The 17,827-nt window shown below is 43.4% G+C and overlaps 1 protein-coding gene across 2 annotated transcripts; it reads left to right on the forward strand.

The window, feature by feature from the left end:
- Positions 1-51: 51 nt before the first annotated feature.
- Positions 52-15,077, forward strand: SFPQ (splicing factor proline and glutamine rich). 2 transcript variants are annotated; one of them, XM_040586237.1, is made up of 11 exons: positions 52-814; positions 1,152-1,340; positions 1,435-1,736; positions 1,852-1,947; positions 3,329-3,525; positions 3,799-3,883; positions 4,184-4,301; positions 4,523-4,571; positions 4,651-4,772; positions 13,800-13,844; positions 14,118-15,077. In XM_040586237.1, the coding sequence occupies exons 1-10, from the start codon at positions 167-169 to the stop codon at positions 13,818-13,820; spliced, it is 1,827 nt and encodes a 608-aa protein (XP_040442171.1). In that variant the 5' UTR covers positions 52-166; the 3' UTR covers positions 13,821-13,844; positions 14,118-15,077. The 2 variants fall into 2 exon arrangements, with proteins under 2 accessions (XP_040442171.1, XP_040442170.1); XM_040586236.1 differs by lacking the exons at positions 13,800-13,844; positions 14,118-15,077 and adding an exon at positions 7,428-9,556.
- Positions 15,078-17,827: the final 2,750 nt, after the last annotated feature.

Below are 17,827 nucleotides of genomic sequence, written 5' to 3' on the forward strand. Positions count from 1 at the left end.
AGCGGGGAGGAGGGGGTGGTTTCCGGGGGCGGGGAAACTATATTAGGGGCGGACAAAGGCGGCGGCGAGGCCGTTCAGCTCGCCGCCATTTTGAGCAGCGGGCTCTGAGGAGCAGCAGTCGCCGCTGGAGCACCTCTCCTTCTCCCTCTCTCCCTCCATCACCACCATGTCGCGGGATCGGTTCCGTAGCCGTGGCGGCGGTGGAGGCGGCTTCCACCGGCGTGGCGGCGGCGGTGGCCGCGGCGGCCCCAACCACGATTTCCGCTCTCCGCCGCCCGGCATGGGCATGGGCCAGAACCGCGGCCCCATGGGGGGCGGCCCGCAGGGCCCGGGCGGCCCGCCGGGCGGGGGGCCGAAGCCCGAGCCTCCGAAGCCGCCCGCGTCGACCTCCGCTCCTCCTTCTTCGTCGTCCTCAGCCGCCGCCACCACGGCGGGGCCCGCCGGCAGCCAGGCGGGCCCGGGAGCGCCTCCACCGTCCGCGCTGCCCGCGGGGCAGCCGCCGCAGCAGCAGACCCCGGTGTCGGCGCCCTCGTCGGCTCCCTCCGGCCCGGGGGGGCAGCCGCAGCCCAAGCCGAGCCCCAGCCCCACCCCGGCCGGCGGCCCTAAGAAAGGACAAGGACAGTCGCCCGGCGGCGGGCCTAAGGGGCCGGGCGGCCCCCAGCAGGGGCCCGGCGGGCCGCACAAGGGCGGGCCGGGGCACCGCGGCGGGCCGGGCGGTGAGCCGCGCGGCCGCGGGCAGCAGCACCAGGGACAGCAGAGCCTCTCCTCGCAGCAGGGCTCGGCCGGCGGCGGCGGCGAGAAGCTCTCGGACGAGGTGAGTCATGGCCCCCTCCCCCTCCCCGAGCCACAAGATGGCGGCGGCTGCGGCTGGGCCCGGCGGTTGAGCGCGCCCCGGCCGCCATCTTGAGGGGAGGAGCGGCGGGCGCGGGGAGGCCGCGCCGAGGGGGGCGGCGGCGGCGGTGGCGAGCGCGGCCGGGGCTGCGGGGCACCTACACGGCGTGTGCGTGTGCCGTAGGTGTTTGGGCAGCGCCGAGTGCAGCCCGGGGAGTCTGGTCTGGCCTGGCAGCGTGGGTTTGTATGCTCCTCTGGCGGGAGGAGGCCGCGGCGGGGCGGCACGCAGTGATGGCTCGAACCGGTATGCTTCTTTGTAGGGATTTAAAGCAAACCTCTCTCTGCTGAGGCGACCCGGGGAGAAGACCTATACGCAGCGTTGCCGCTTGTTCGTTGGTAATTTGCCCGCTGATATAACAGACGAAGATTTTAAAAGACTGTTCGCCAAATACGGGGAGCCAGGAGAGGTTTTTATCAATAAGGGGAAAGGCTTTGGATTCATTAAATTGGTAGGCCTTTGTACTGTACGTCCGTCCGTTTAATTCTCACCAAACGGTAATTTGCAGCTTGGTTTTTTAAAACTGGGTCTTAACCTTTCCTCAGGAATCTAGAGCTCTTGCAGAAATTGCGAAGGCAGAACTGGATGATACCCCCATGAGGGGTCGACAGCTTCGTGTTCGGTTTGCTACACATGCTGCTGCTCTTTCAGTGCGTAATCTTTCGCCCTATGTGTCCAACGAGTTGCTGGAGGAAGCTTTTTCCCAGTTTGGTCCAGTAGAAAGAGCTGTTGTGATTGTAGATGATCGAGGTAGATCAACAGGAAAAGGCATTGTCGAATTTGCCTCAAAACCAGCTGCAAGAAAAGCATTTGAACGGTGTACTGAAGGAGTGTTTTTGTTGACAACGTAAGTATTTTGCAGTTTAGGGTTTTTAGTTTTAAGCTGAATAAAATCATCAGCTTCTAGTTTTTCAGAATGGAGATTTTTAGGGAAAAGTAAAATGAGGTTTTTTTTTGTTCAGCACTCCTAGGCCAGTTATTGTGGAACCGTTGGAGCAACTGGATGATGAAGATGGTCTTCCAGAAAAGCTTGCTCAGAAGAATCCGATGTATCAAAAGTAGGCACTATCTTCTGGTATAAAGAGTATTTATTTAGGTGATGTATGTCGTGTGGAATTATCCCAGACTCTGAAGGAGACGGAGTAATATTTCAGAAACAACCTTGGAGATTTGAGTAGTAGTTTCAGATCTTGATTTTTTTGTAGTAGTTTGTTTTTAGGTAATATACTGATTTTTTAAATTATGTTCACTAAACATTACACAAACGGTTTTCTACATTGTATCACAAAGAAACAGTAAAGCCTAAATAGCAGCCCAGTAACAGATGGTTTTTGGTGTATGTAGAAACTTCTGAAAATCAGACTTAAGCTGTTTGCTCATCCTGTTGTTGAAAGCTGTCATCTTGCTTAAAGCATATATCATGTTGATGATTCCATAGGAAACCTACACACTGATGTTTATGGTACGAAATGAGAAATTAAGTAAAATCTTGACTCGTTTCATGATTAATAAAATCTAGTTGCCTGTGGGCTTGCCTTAGGAGGCTGACCACTGGGCATAAAACAGCAGATAAGAGAGTGTAGGAGTCTTAATAAATAGCAGGTTTCGGTTAGGACCTGTATTTAAAATCTGTTTGTTACAGAAATGTTGTATTTTCCCAGGTCACAAAAGGGAGTGCAGGGGGGAGATCCAGGCTGTCTTGTTTGTATGAGGAAGTGTACAGAAGTGCTTGCTCTGACCAAAACCTGTAAACAGTTTAATAGAGGTAGTGTCTATGAAAACAGTGTAGGTTAGTATAGTGTTCCTAAAGTGTTAAAACTTGTTACATTGTTAATGTATGGAAAGCTTTAAAATTTTCCTAGTGTTCTATTAATTAGTGAATCTGAGACTCCATTTTTTTTCCTGTGACAAACTGTTGGTTCTCAGGCATTTTGAAAACTATTTAACTTAAAGTGAAGATTATTACTTACCTTTGACAGATAGTGCTTTGGGTAAGTTGGCACTGAAAAAAATCCATCTCTTCATATGCTGTTGTTTTGAGCAGCTGTACCTACTTGGTCAAAGGCCTGTCTTGTTTGAGGATTTTGCCCCTGGCAGTTGCCAGCAGTGGATTTTCTAATGAAGACTTAAGAACAAGATAAACATGCAGTAAAACTGTAAGTGGGAAGATTTACTTGGATGTGATAGTCCAGGAGTCTCCATATCTGCTACAGTAGTCGTAGAATTTATTCATATTAAATGCTGCTGGTTTAAGTGTGTGAAATGCTGTATTGCTGTCAGCATTCTGTCACAGCAGGTTTTCTGTCACATAATTGTGAGGTAGTATTTTTCAGGGCTCCTGTGATGTTCCCTGGTAATTCTGTTCTTCTGCTTGTGATCTTCTAGTGACCTTCAGTTTTCAGGTTTACCCAGTTTGAATGGGCATTTTCCTTTCTGCAGGGAAAGAGAGACTCCTCCCCGTTTTGCTCAGCCTGGCAGTTTTGAATTTGAATATTCCCAGAGGTGGAAATCTTTAGATGAAATGGAAAAACAGCAGAGAGAGCAAGTAGCAAAAAACATGAAAGATGCCAAGGACAAACTTGAAAGTGAGATGGAAGATGCTTATCACGAGCATCAGGCAAACCTCTTGCGTCAAGGTAGTTGGCTCTGAATTCTGTGTCATCTTTTTGCTTTAAATGCTGGCTTAAATGTATGGCTGTTAATGAATAAATTCATGCTTCCTATTGCTAACTTGAGAATTTAAGGCTTAAAAAAGAGCAACTGATAGTTTTTCCATTTTTGAATGAACTATTCTTAAGAACAGTGATACGGAAGGCAGCTGGTGCAGATGAGGTTGATCTAGTTAAAATCTTGAGCTTAAATCTGACATGAGTTTGTGAAATAGCTGCTGACAAGCTTCATTTCTGTAGACCTTATGAGGCGTCAGGAAGAATTGAGACGTATGGAAGAACTCCATAATCAAGAAATGCAGAAACGCAAGGAAATTCAGCTGAGGTTGGTTTGGCTTTCATGGGATTTTTTTCAGTGTTTGTTTGTTTTTGGTTTTTTTTAAAATAACTTATATGTGAAAGTTTTTATTTTTCAAGAAAGACCATTGCCGCTTCAGTTTGTGTATGAGAAATTGAACTGCAGTGTAAGTTTTTCCTTGAGTATTTGAGCATCATACAGTATCTTTTTTTTGCCTAAGTGTAATCATTCAGTGCGTTTTAAATTGCTCGTGCTAGTGATATTGATGAGCTAAGTATTGAACGTGTTACACTTCTGGGGTTTAATGGTCTGCTTTGGAATGATCAGGCAGGAGGAGGAGCGTCGCAGGCGAGAAGAGGAAATGATGATACGTCAGCGGGAGATGGAAGAACAAATGAGGAGACAGAGGGAAGAGAATTATAGTAGAATGGGTTACATGGATCCAGTAAGTGAAATCATGTTGTTTCTTGCATACGTTACAGTGTTCAGGATTTTTGTTTTGGATGTGTTTTCAAGATTGATGCATTTTGCTTCCTTTAGGTTAGATAATGCAATGTCTTTGCGTAGGTGAAATGGTTGTAGTTGGCTGTACATGTGCTTTATCTCCTGAAAAGTACAGATTTCAGTAGTTGATGATCCATGTTAAAAGTTTTTTCTTCTATGCAGAGGGAGAGAGACATGAGAATGGGTGGTGCCACCACAATGAACATGGGAGGTAAAGAATTTTTAAATAATTACTTTATGTGGTTAACTTAGAAATTGTCAGAATATGATTATATATTTCTCTTTCATAGATCCTTATGCTTCTGCAGCCCAGAAATTTCCACCTCTCGGAGGTGGTGGCGGCATAGGTTATGAAGCTAATCCAGGAGTTGGCCAAGCAGCCATGAGTGGTTCTATGATGGGAAGTGACATGGTAATGTATCCTGTGGTGGCTTTAGTTTAGCACAAGGGAAATGTGGCTGGGGATTGAATTCTCTACCAGTGTTCGGATGGTTGTGTAAATTTCACTGTTAACTGCTGACTTTCTTGTCAGGTATTTAACATGAAGACTAGTGTGGCAGTATGTAGTATTAGATTAGTTCTTAACCATTATGGTAGCTTACACAGTCGGAAGTTGTTTGTAAGTGAATTCAAATGTGCTGTTAAGCATATTTGCAATTAACTCTGATTTTATTGGACTTTGGAAATTCTGCGTCACTGTTAGGCTTGGAAGGATTTTTTTGTAAATTCCAGAGAATCTGCCAAATTTCATAATTAAAATACATAATGTAGTAGATTTTCAGCAATTTGACATTCTGTATTTGTGGACAAGAGATATTTTTTGTTCTCCTTTCCAGTGTGCAACATTGCATTTATTTTGGCCCTTCCAAGCCTAGTTAGGACTGATGCATGTTGGTATGGGTATGCTGTTAATTCAGAAATCTGCGCTCATGTCTATTTAAGCAGCAGATTAACTTTTTAAGTAATCAGTGGTAAACAGCATATCACTTACTCTGTATGCTGATGTTTGCTATAGAAGAGCAGAAATGCTGGTTTTTAGCTTTAGGCATGTTCCAGTGATCCTTGACTGTAGCCATTTTGTGGTTCCTATCTCACAGAGGAATGATAGCCTGTTCTTGTTTTCCCGTGTTGGGCATGACTATGTAGGTAGAGTTTGCTAAAGCTACGGCATATCTCATGTTCTGAGGTATGTTTCCAAACTGTACTATTTTTGGCACACTATATGTGTGAAATGGGCTTTGAGCCTGCTTGGTGTTACCACACTGAAGCCATACGGGTGTAGATTAAAGAAATGTTCAATGGGTAGGATGGAAATCTATGTTGGCTTAGGTGGCGGTATTGGTGTGCTTTCACCCTCCTGAAAGGGTGTACACTTTGTAGCACAAGCTGAACTAAATGATTTTTGGGTGGGTTTAGGCCTCTGGCTTAATGTGGTGAGCTACCATAGTAGCTTGTCAGGTATCTTCCGTTTTTTTTTGGGAACCATATCTTCGGAATGGTAACTTTGCAGAGCATCATTGATTTCAGTAGACAGTGCCGTTGGCCTTAATGTATCTATATAATCTACTGATACTTAAGCATTTCCTAAGTTTCCCGTGAACAGTTAAGCAGTCTGTGGTGAATGCTGTGTACATTTTTCTCCTGAAAATCATGGTACAGGTGCATGCTGAACTTGTGTAATACTTGAAAACGTGCTGTGGTCAAAAGGTGTGACAGTAAGATGGTTTAACTGCCTTGAGTTTCTTAGGATGGGGATCTCTGCCACACAATGCTGTCACAGTTCCTGGGCTGATAATCTTTCAAACAGAATTGGAGATAAGCTTAAGTTGCCATGAATTAGGCAGAAAGAACCTAGGTAATCTTTCTGAAATTCCTTTCTTGGAAGGATTGATACTGACTTTCAGAAGTCAAGAACTTGAAGTGTGAATTTCAGTTCCAGATACTTTCAGTAACAACCAACCTACCATTGTTCAGTTACTCGGTAGTGGAAAACTTGCTTGAAATGAAAGTATATAACTATCTGTGACTTTATAATTTATCAGTTCTATAGACTGAATGCTGATCACACCTACTGATACAGTAACTGAATGAAGTACATGCAACTAGAGGTACTAGTAAAAGACATACCTGAAGTCTCTGCTTTATTGCAGGGTAATTTAGCTTTTACATCTTGGTGTGAAACCACTCAATGCTGTGAAGTTGTGAATTTTCCAAGAGCTTGTGGTGAAGGTGGGGTGGGGAGGGAGGTACTGACTGGATGCACACAACCCTTTGTGCATAGTTCTAACTCTAAACACCGAATAAATTGTAGTTCTTCGAACACGTTTTGCATATTATACAGCAGCAGTTCCGGAGTACATGGGATTTTAACAAATGCAAGTCTTCTGATCGAGCAGTTGCGTTGGTTAGGTAAATCACTGGTCATTAGCTTTTTTCACTTTTTTTTTTCTTCTTGCAATCCAGTAGTGCTCACAATCAGTTTTGGTTACTGCCTAAGGCCTCTGCAGTTTAGTCAGCAGACCGTAGTCTTAACCCCATCTTGAAAAGCACATGGTCTCTATTGCAGCACATGCCATTAACTGGTGAGTAGGCATTCTGTTTACAATGACATTTTATGAATGTCAGCTCCTACTTCAGTGAACTGAAGATACGTTCTCTGGCTAGGCTTATTTGGAAATGACAGTGATGTAATCTGAGCTTTTACTGCACTAAAGGTGAGAAGTTTGCAAGCTATTTGCATTAACTTGGTTGAAAATTGCTAGAGCTCTTTTGGAAAAGTTGTTAATTCACATCTGCACTAATGCTTACATTTCTAGCACTGCAGGGAGGATCTGTTCTTTGTAACAGATGTATGAGAATGCATCAAGTGGGAACATACCTCAAGGCATGTATTACAATAAACTAATTTTTAAATTACCCTTTTTTCCTTTCTATGTTCCCGGTACCTGTGGATCGGCTCAATGGTGATTGTATCGACGAACCTTGACTACGGAACCTTCTAAAAATATATACTTAACACACATGGACATCAACTACATATAATGAACTGTTAATTCTGTTCCAATAGCGTCCTGAACGCTTTGGGCAGGGAGGTGCGGGGCCTGTGGGTGGCCAGGGTCCTAGAGGAATGGGGCCTGGAACACCAACAGGATATGGTAGAGGGAGAGAAGAATATGAAGGCCCAAACAAAAAGCCCCGATTTTAGATGTGACCTGTAGTTTCATTCCAGTTTGTTTTTGTCTGTCTTGTTTAGACACCAACTTTTTAATTCTTGCATTTTAGTAAGAAAGCTACATTTTTATGGATGTTAGAAACTTACTGACCTAATATTTGTAAGTGGTCTGTTTGGGCGAGTACAATTTAATTATGTAATGCAGTGTTTCAAAACAAATTTAGCTGTTTTTTTGATGTATAACGTCCCTAACTTGATGGCAGTGTACCTTGTGCCACTGAATTCCCAAAGTGTACCAACTTTTTTTTACTGTGCTTCAAATAAATAGAAAACTAAATGTAGTAACTCTTCTTGCCATTCGTGGTTAAACATGAGGCTAAATACCACACCTTCCGCAGTAAACCAAGAGCCTTGAGTGGAGGCCAAACTTAGACCAGGGTGTGGAACTGTAGTGAAGAGTGAAATCTCTTCCCGTAATGCCTCTAGCTTAAGATTGGGTTAAATAGTAGCCTAACTTTCCAGCAGGTGCAGATTTTTTTTGAGCATTAATTGTGCTGCAATGAGGAAGCAAACGGAAATCTTGCAAGTGCTGCAAGATACATTAATTAAAGCTACACTGCAAGCAGTGCAGTATGTAAAGAATTTCGTAATTTAGCTATGGATAACGGGTGGTGGGATGGTAGCACTTAACCACCTTGGCAGTTACTGCTTGGAATCTTTTAAAGACTTTAAGCAGAAGACTAGCAATGGTTATTTTAAAAGAAATTCATAGAATGACTTGTATTGGCTGACTTCTAACTAAAGGATTGTTAATGTGATATTTATATGCTCTTAAGCTGTCTGAGATTACAGGATCTGGCCTTGCTCCGTATTGTATACTTGCCTGAAATTGCTTGGCAAAAAGACCAGAAGTGTACTTGAGTGATTACGGTTAACTTGCTTATGTCCTCATGCTAACTGAGTGGACTAATTTGCATAGTTCAGAATACAATCATTTGTATTATGGGGACTGCAGGAACTATTCTGAAATCATGTAGCTGGTGGGCAAATCCTAAAAACCTGTATGTAAAATACAGAAATTAGCTTGCTTGCATGATGGTTATCGCTCTTTTATTATTGATGTTTGGAGATAATGCATCAAAAGTAGTATCTGAATCTGGAGTTTAATAGCTAATACTACACAGTACAAATAAACTCCCTTTAAGGTTCTTTTGTAGAAGATTTGATGAATTCGTTAGCTTGTTGTTCATATTTTATTAAGCCCCAGAAGAATTTCAAAGCATTCTGGACTCATTGATAAGGTGGTTGCTTTGCTTATTATTACATTGTATCAGGTAAGCTGGGAACCTGACTTCCCAGTGTAAAATACCTTGGTGTTAATGCAGGATACATCAACCTGCTTGGCACAAAGTAGGTAAACTTAGTTTGGCTGTACCTTCACACGATTCCCCAACTACTGGGTATTCTGTGAGTAGCTTTAATCTTCCAAAGATCTTTCTATTCCTTGTGCTACGCATTGGCTAATTCTAAATTCTATGCTAAATTTTCTCTGCGGTTAAAACTTCAGTGTCAGATTGCAGTGTTTTTCAGAGTGCAGATGATCCCTCTTGAAGTACTCACTGTAAGTGCTGTTACTCCTTAAATGAAAAAATAGCATGTTGTGAAATGTTGATACCAGGTAACACTGACTTGGAATATTAAGCGCACTAAATAGCGACTCAGCTTGTTTGGTGAACGCTTCTTATTTTCCCAGAAAAGTTTGAGGGTTGAGAACATGCTACAAGAATGAATTCAGGAAATTCAGAATTGGCAGTTCCTAAACTGCAGACCAAGTATTTGGGAGTACTTGTATTGGATACTTTAGTTTAAAAATCAGCAGTACCGATGCAATTTGCTTTATTGAAGTAGTATTAAATAATGCCTGTGTTTTCCTGAAGAGGGTGTTCATGGGACACCCGCAAAAGGTGAAGGTGTCTGAGATGGGGAATTCTGAACGTAAACATTAAATTAATTTTTTCAGTTTATTTTTCAGATTACATGTCATTCTTTATTAAAGAGATGCTGGTGCATATCCTAAAGTATGTTCTTTTGTAGTTCTGTATCTTGGAAGAGTGAAGGATGCTGATGTCCTTGTACCTTACAGAGGTTGTCTTTTGGTACCCCTGTTTTGTACGTAAGCTACCATTGCTAGGTATTAAAAATAGCTGAGTTGCAAACCCATGACTAGTAAGTATATTGAAAGATTTGGCAGTTTTCAAAACATCTGAAAGTTTGGTTAAATGTGGCTTTGTTGTAGCTGCATAAGCAGAGTTTCTAAAACAAGTTCTGCTTTGAGTTGCATGTATTAAACAGGCATACAATTAACTAGCCAACTTCTTTTCAAGACCTTTTAAAGGTGGTGTCTTAAAAGCTGGCAAACATGTCAACTTTAAAAGCTGATAAAGTTGCTAACGTGGGAGGCGAGAAAGTTATGTTCCTTTGATCTGTTCCTATGAGGTTTTGGACTTTTTTCATAAAATCAGATTTATATGATTGAATCTTTAAAACCATTTGGAAAAAGTGCTTCTGTTGGGCAGACCTGTTTTTGGATGGTCTGGTTCACATAACACATTTTTGTACTGGACTTAGAGGACATCGGCTGTTGCAATTTAGCTTGCTTTATCGAAATTGAGCCCATTTTGACACTGAGATCTCTAAAAACTGCAGCATGTAGAAACTGGTATCGCTATACATATATCTTCACACTTTCTCAGAAATGAATACAGAATAATCTTATCTTCTGGTGTAGACACATTACACTAATCATTTATACAGCTGATGAGAAACTGAAACTGCTTTTGAGATTTTGTGGCATTTTTGTGGTAGAAAAATTCTTGGCTTCTCCTTGGCAACCATTTACTGTGGCAGCAAGTTTTTGCTGGAGTTTGAGACTGCAATTTACACTTAAAACTAGTGGCCTGCTACATAACTGCACTTAGCCAGCATTTCTGCAGTTCATAACTGTGAGGAACGTAGTACCACAAATGGCAATGGACATTAGGACCCGGATGTAGTATTCCTGCTTGCTCCAAGATTCTCATTGCCGACTGCATACAGGTAGGTAACAAGCAATATAATATAACTTGGTGACTTTCTATGTAATCTTATACTGTGGGTATTCTGACATCACACTTCTGACTGTGGAATTACAGTGCAGCACTCCTCATACCTGTATGTTAAGCTTGCATCAAAGCTGCGTGGTTTTCGGTTTTAAGCTTTGTCTTGTTCAGAGTTAATAAGCAACTTACTGTGATTCTTAGATAAGTATTTTCAGACCCGATTCCTTTGTACATACGACTCGGCTTGTGTGGATTTTTCTTAGTTCCGATGTAATGAAGATATTCTTAGATGAGCTCTGTGGGGAAGAGGGAGCGTGATCTTAACCTCACTTAACTAGTCACCTAGGTGCTGTCAGTGCCTAGAAAAGGACTGTTTAAACTTCCTGTAGTGACAAAACGTCCCATCTGCAGCGCATCCCTTCGTAGAGTCTTGGCTCAGCAGGAAATGCGTTAGTAACCACTGCTCTAGCCTTGTGTGCACTATGTGATAGTCACTTTAAACTTGCTAATGCAGTCAGCTTTGAGGCGGATTTGGAATATTTTTGAGGACATACAAATGAGTGCTTGAATGAATATCCTCGTGAGTAGTTTCATAGAGCTTACTGGACATTTCAGTTGTCTTTATTTTAATCTTTGATTGACAAGCATAATATACATTCCTCTGCCTTTAACTGACAGTGATGAGATTCTGTATTTCTGCCTCGTAGAGTCATCCTGGTAGCGTAATGCTCAATTTCATTTTTCATCAGTCTTGGGGCTGTAATTCTAAACTCTTCATTACTAGAAGTACTGAATGTAGTGTTTCAGGATTAACATGCTTACGCTTCCAGACACCCAGACATGCTGATCTCCAGCTCTTTTGCATTAGCTCTTGAACTTGAATTTCAAGGTCCCTTGTTTCAGCACATGATCTAGCTCTTTGTCTGATGCTCAGTTTATTTCAGAGGTGTTGTAATGTGTTTTCCCGCTTGTTCTGCAAAGTTCTGCTTTGCATACTTGTTTCTGGTATTATTGTCACATTTGAACCTTCTGTGTTATCTTCCAGGCAAGACTTTTGCTGGTGAACAGGGGATCTGGACAGCCTTGCCCTCTGCTGTAGCTATCTTTTCATGTTCCATTGAAAGCTTGAAGTAGCAGCTGCACCTTAAGATCATAACAACAGGTCTTTGGTTACACCGCAGCAAGTGTAGCCGAATTCTAGCTAGTCAAGCAGTGACACCACCTGTCACAAAGTCAGTTTGGCTTTTTGTGATGGCTTACTCTTACCTGTGGCTAGAATTCAGTAGCAAAAATGATGGCAGTATGCGTACTGTCATGTAGCAAAACTGAATTATTAATCTTTAAACCAGTGCTCAGATCGGACCAGTTTTTCCAGTGTGCTCTGGATACTTGACTTGACCTGCAGGAATGTCGTGGAGGGGTTATTGGCACATCTGCCTTGTTCTACGTACTTGAACTAGCAGGTTTTTGACACTATTGGAGCAAGCAATATGTGACTGAACCATGGGTCTCATACCAGCTCTGACTGTCTGCAGTAATGAAACTTGGTGTGGTAGCTAACTTAAAAGCAAATAGTCATGTCTGCTCTAAGTCAGTCTGTAATGAGTGGGTACAAGAAATGACATTACAGTGCTCGCATTGTGTTTCATCTTGGTTTTATCTGTGTGTGAAATACACTTTTTCTCAAAAGCTTACCTGAAGCTCAGAAGTGTGGTGTCAGAATACATATGCGTACCTGCTAGGCCCTCAGATCCAGATACTGGTGCTGTCAGGAGAGAGCACAGCATAGTGTGTATGGGGGCTTTACTGTAACATTAAGCATACAAAGTGTTGATTTGCTTGCAGTTTTCCCCATAGCTAAACACTGAGGCCTGTGAGTAGTTTTAGGACTCGAGCAGTAATGGGGTTGCATGTCTCTGTTAATCATTGCCAGCTGCAGTGACACGATCAGGAAGGCCAGCGTTTTGTTCCATTATGTTCAATGAGGCTAAGCATGTTGGCAAGGATGCATAAAAAGTATGCTGCTCTGGGTAATTACTTGGCTTCTTCCATTACTAGCAAGTTTGGAATCTGCTAATTAGCTTCAGATTTTTTTTTTCTCTCCATACAAGCTAGTGGGGCTGTTAAATAGCTGCTTACTGGAAAAGGAAAAAAAAGGGAGGATTGGCCTTCTCCCACCTCTGTCATTGCTGCTAGATAATGATTGACACGTTAGGACTTGGCTGTGCAATCCCGCAGTGGTCTGTGAATACCCCATCTCTATAAATGTTGCTTCTGAACACCAGTACTGAAGAGCTAACTGGGGAGGGTTGGGAGGAGTGTGGCTATAAGTGAATCTGGAGTGTTAAAAGGATGCACAAAGATATAGTATCCCTTATGCATGGTGTTTGTTGCTATGGCATAGAAAACAGAACGTGCATACTACACTTCTGCTCCTGAGGGCCATGATAAAACCCAGGTGGTGGGTTTGAGACTAAACTTGAACTTCTCCCTGCCTGGTCAGATCACATTGTGACCATGATGTGATTTGCCTCCCAACTTGAGGTGTGCCCAGAGCCTGGTACTACATCCCTAGCTGCTGACCATTGCAGTTTGCCCTCAACTTAGCTATAGTAGAGGGGTGGGTCTTCAGAAGGGAAGAATCTGTTGCCGAGAGTAAAAGCAGTAGACTGATATTGCTAACCTCTAGTGTCTTCCTTTGGCTTTTGAAGCACTTGTAGGGCTATTATTGAACCTGAGGGCTGCTAGGAGTCCAGGGCCATTGCACTCCTTCATGAAGGGGAGGAAAGAGGGCATTACTACAGGAGACAAGCTCGGGTAAAAGAGTTGGAAGTAGCTTGACAAAATTGTTAATGCCTTCACATAAGGGATAGTATACCTCTGGCTGCAATCAAACTTCATTGTACTCAGACTGGTGATTTACGGTTTGTGCTCAGACAAGGTGCAGTTCTTCAGTCAACTACTTGCATATTCCTTCATGTCGTTACAAGTGTTTAGGCTAGCCTATTTCTGCCCCTTATTCTTCCACTTAATATTTTGGAATAATTTGTAAATTCCCCCCCTCATAACTAATCAGTCCATGTATCTTAAAACCTTATTTTTAAGTTAGTTTTGAAATGGTCAGAATTTTCTGTGTATTACTATAATAACTTCAGTTGTTATCCTTTAGGTGAAGATGAAAGCTGAGTGAAACCGGAGTGCTCATCCATGGGAAGTAAGCATAACTTATTGTTCTGAGCGGGTGAAATAATAAAGGCTTCTGGACGCTTGATGTTCAGTCACTGAATATCGAGAAATCGGTACAAGGGAATACGTTAAATGCATAGGGTAGAACTTAGTAGCTGCTGTCAAGCTGTGGGGTTGAGCACCCGGACTCCCATCTGGGCTTGATATCTTGACAGCAGTGGTTAAAAATACCTTTCTAGACATGGGTTTGTACAAAAGATTTCAAAATCACTGTGGGTGTAACTTCTGAATGTTTTCCTAGTTCAGGAGCTGAGCATGAGCACATCCAGCATGATGCCCGGTGATAATGTGGAGGGACCAAGATAACAAGTGAACAAGTAAGTAAGCAGTGTCCTTACACTACCCTGGGAGCTCGGTAGCCCATCACCCTGTGATCTATTATGTAGTTCCTGCCTGAAACTAGCCCTTGATTAATCTCAATTTTATATAAAACTCTTCTGACTTTCTTTTGTAGAGCGAAGATATAACCATTGTTTGAGGCTTTTCAGCCCTGCAGCATGAAATACAAACTCTGTCCTCTGAATCCTATAGGTGGTCAAACAAGAAATAACCATTTCTCCTTTCAGGCTCCAGTGAATGGAGTGGGTGATTGTCAGCAAGGAAAAAGGGGCACAATAGAGTAACTGCTTCACAAATGTTAATCCAACTAAAAGATGTTAAAAAGCTACTTTCCTGAAGTATTGCAGTGAACACTGAATGTTCACAATAACTTGGAATACAAATTAGCACATACAGAGCATAAGCAGATAGCGATTTAGGGAAATGAATTCCAGCTCTGCAAGTTAAGTTTATGATGTTTTCCCTCTTAATTTACCAATAAAACTACAAGGGGGAACTTCAGATATTTAAAATCTTGTGTGAGGAGCAACATGCAAAGTGCCTAAACTCACTCATGGGTAAGTAACAGCTTAGATATGCCGCAACTGAACCTGTAAGATGTGAAGCCAGTGCGATTCAATTGGTGAATTCCTATTGAATCGTGTGTGATTTGTCACTGCTGCTCTTGTTTCTAGGGTAGTAAAACACAAAGCTGTTTCAGATCTTTGAAATTTATGAAGCAGACAACAATGTGAATGCTGCTCATTTAATCTCAAGGCTGACATGAGAACTTGGGATCCTAGAGAGCATTTGACAGGCGCATGGCCTGTTCTGACGCACTGATATCTGTTTCACGTCATTATGTGTGATTTCTGTGGGCATTTTTAATGGTCTTGCTAACTCTGTGCTTTGCACTTGCAGAAGAAGATGAAGTCCGAATGCAGTGAAGAGGAGCCAGGAACATAAAATTTAAAAAAAATAAAATACTTGTTTTTTTTCTATAAGTGATAGCTGTTTTATTCCAGAGGGTATTCAGTGAGTGAGCAGTCTGTTCAGCAGCATGTTATAGGGATGAATTTGAGAAACTGCCACAGAATGGGGCTGTGGAAGGGGTTGCGGAATGTGGTCAGAGCACTGGAGCAAGAAGGGGTTGGGTCATTGGGACAAGCACAGGAAAGAGAACCACTTGCAACCAATAACAAATTGACAAATGCATAATACAGGGTTTTTTTCTGCTGGGATTGTGCCAGGGAATTCCTCTTGTAGTTCAAATGCTGCAGTTTTTCAGGCTAGCTGGATTCCTGACCAGTGTGCAGCCACAGGTGCTTTTGCTAAAAGACTTAAGTCGTCTTATTTTTTTTTTTAAAGTAAGCTCCGCTTGTACTTGAGGCACTTCAGTATTTCTGGAATTTTCACCCGTTCTTTTCCCCCATCTCAAGTCCTGTGCAACTGCTGTGTTTTTAGATCATAGAATTCTGAATGCGTACATGTGCTTCCTTGGTTTGTGATAGTTTTCTTGGTGATGGCTGTGGTAATTGAGCCTGAGATCCCAAAGTCGGAGTTCTTTGGAAGCCAGAAGAGTGCTGGTTTTAGCTCTTGAAGCACAATTCCTGTGGTTCATATTGCTTCATTTGAATCTTTACACAGCTGTGTTGTGCACATACGTAGTTCATGTTGTCAATTATTAAATATAATCCTTTGTCTGACTATCAAGTAGTTTAACATGTTGAAATACACCAGCAGCAGGCTTTATTCATACAGCTGCATCGTAACAAGATCTTCCCCCTACAGCGGCCTGAAGTCATGAACGTTTGGCTGGGAACTGCCTTGCCAGACCAGAAAGATCAAAATAAACTGGGTTTAATGTGGGAAAGCCGTATGAAATACTTGAGACATGTGGGTCTCCAGTGGTGCAGCATTTAGTGCCTGGCTGGAACACCACTCACCTGGGCTTGAAATCACAGCCAGGAATATGTTGTGCTTTGTCTTAAATGCTGTTTACTTCCCTGGCAGAAAGTTTCATTAACAAAACAGTAAGGTTGGTCAGAACTGCTGTAGCTGTGTTTCTGGTGTTGGCTCTTGTAATTGTATAGCAGTAAGTGTAGGGGAGAGGGAAGGGACCCCAGCAGCAGCAGGGGTGCTTCACAGCTGCCGAGCAGGCTTAGAGTAGAGAAGGTTGGTGCTGGATTAAAAGCTTCTGGCTGCTGCTTTTCACTTCTTCATGCAATCAAGCGATTGGGTACAGGATAAGCCAAAGTATTTCACTCTTTGATTTGACTTCTTTATGGTATTGTCTAGATTCTGAAAAGGCTTCAGCGAGAAGGTGTTTTGTGGTTCATCAATAGCTGCACTGCAAGGAGCTGGGTTTTTAGTGTCTTTGTCTCCACAGCTACTGCAGGCTTGCATAGCCCTTTTTTTTTTTTTTCTCAAATTCTGTTATTTTCCAGTAGCTTGTCCTAATTTCTTTTCCACTGTTGCAGCATTGAATGCTGGAAGCACATTCAGGCCACAAGTTTCACATAGGAAGCAGCCAATGTGCTGAATTTCGCCTCCTACAACTCCCTGTATAGTGTTCCATATGGAGAATGGGATGTGTTTTGGAAAACTGTTTTGGTTTGGCCATGCTCATCACCTGGGAGATGACTACTAGCAAGAGGTTTTCCTCTGATGGTGGGTGATGTCTCCTGGCTGGTGAAGCTGATCACCTGGTTCTACCAAATGTTTTATTACTCTCAGTAGCTCCTGTAACTAAAAAAATACCAGGTGGAGAGTAGGTGCATGGTACCATGTGGACGGTGTTGGTCTCCCGGCCAGACAAGAGTGTTTATCTGCCAACGTGTCTTGCTGTGAGGGGCTCTGAGCCGAGGTGCTGTGCTGGGGCTTGGGCATGGTGTGGGTGGCATGACCCCTGCCCTGTCAGCAGTGCTGGGGCAGCCCTGGGAAATGCAAACACGGTGAAATGGTTTTGCAGTGTTTGCACAAAACCAACCTCTGTCCGGGCCCTGAGCGCGCTCCGCTCTGCGGCGGGGATGAAACCCTGCTACCAGAGACGGGAGCTTGGAGGAAGGTGGCTGCTGCGGGCGGGTGTCTCCCTGACTTGCTTAAACACCAAGCCTGCTTGTGGGGAGCACTGAAGCCATGGGTGGGAGGGTGCTGAGCTGCTGCAATCCTTTGCTCAGGGTTTGGTTGGGATTTTCCTTCCCCCTGCACCGCGCTGCTTTCTAAAAGAAGAGCTGGAGCGTCCCTGGCCTGTTGCTGTTTATCACTCCCTGGCATTCAAGCCGGAGCAGGGAGAAGCCACAAATGATCCTGAGCAGCTCCTCGGCTGCCCTCACCGCGGCTGTCCCAGCAGAGCCGGGGAGCGATGGCTGCCAGCAGTAAAAATAGCATCCCTGCAAGGCCCGGCAGCCTGCGAGGCGGCTGCCCTGGGTCAGCGCTGCTGCGTGCTGCCGCTGCTTCCTGGTGCCTGGGAAACCGTTCCTCCTCTTCATGATTTATTGGTATGAAAAAAAATATTTCCACTTGAATTACAGTAATGTCAGTGTCCCTGTGGCTCGCTTAGCCCCTGGCTCGTGCCAAGCTAGGGCTGTCTTCCCTGAGAGCCTGGGCACACGCTGCATGGCGAGCAGTGCT

Source organism: Falco naumanni, chromosome 3 (genome assembly GCF_017639655.2).
Source record: "Falco naumanni isolate bFalNau1 chromosome 3, bFalNau1.pat, whole genome shotgun sequence".
Lineage (NCBI taxonomy): Eukaryota > Metazoa > Chordata > Aves > Falconiformes > Falconidae > Falco > Falco naumanni.

Excerpts from the sequence above, each read along its gene's own strand:
- SFPQ (XM_040586236.1), top strand. The coding sequence starts at position 167 with ATGTCGCGGGATCGGTTCCGTAGCCGTGGCGGCGGTGGAGGCGGCTTC. Across the intron at positions 815-1,151 it reads GCGAGAAGCTCTCGGACGAG|GGATTTAAAGCAAACCTCTC; the intron begins GTGAGTCATGGC and ends GCTTCTTTGTAG. Across the intron at positions 4,302-4,522 it reads GAATGGGTTACATGGATCCA|AGGGAGAGAGACATGAGAAT; the intron begins GTAAGTGAAATC and ends TCTTCTATGCAG.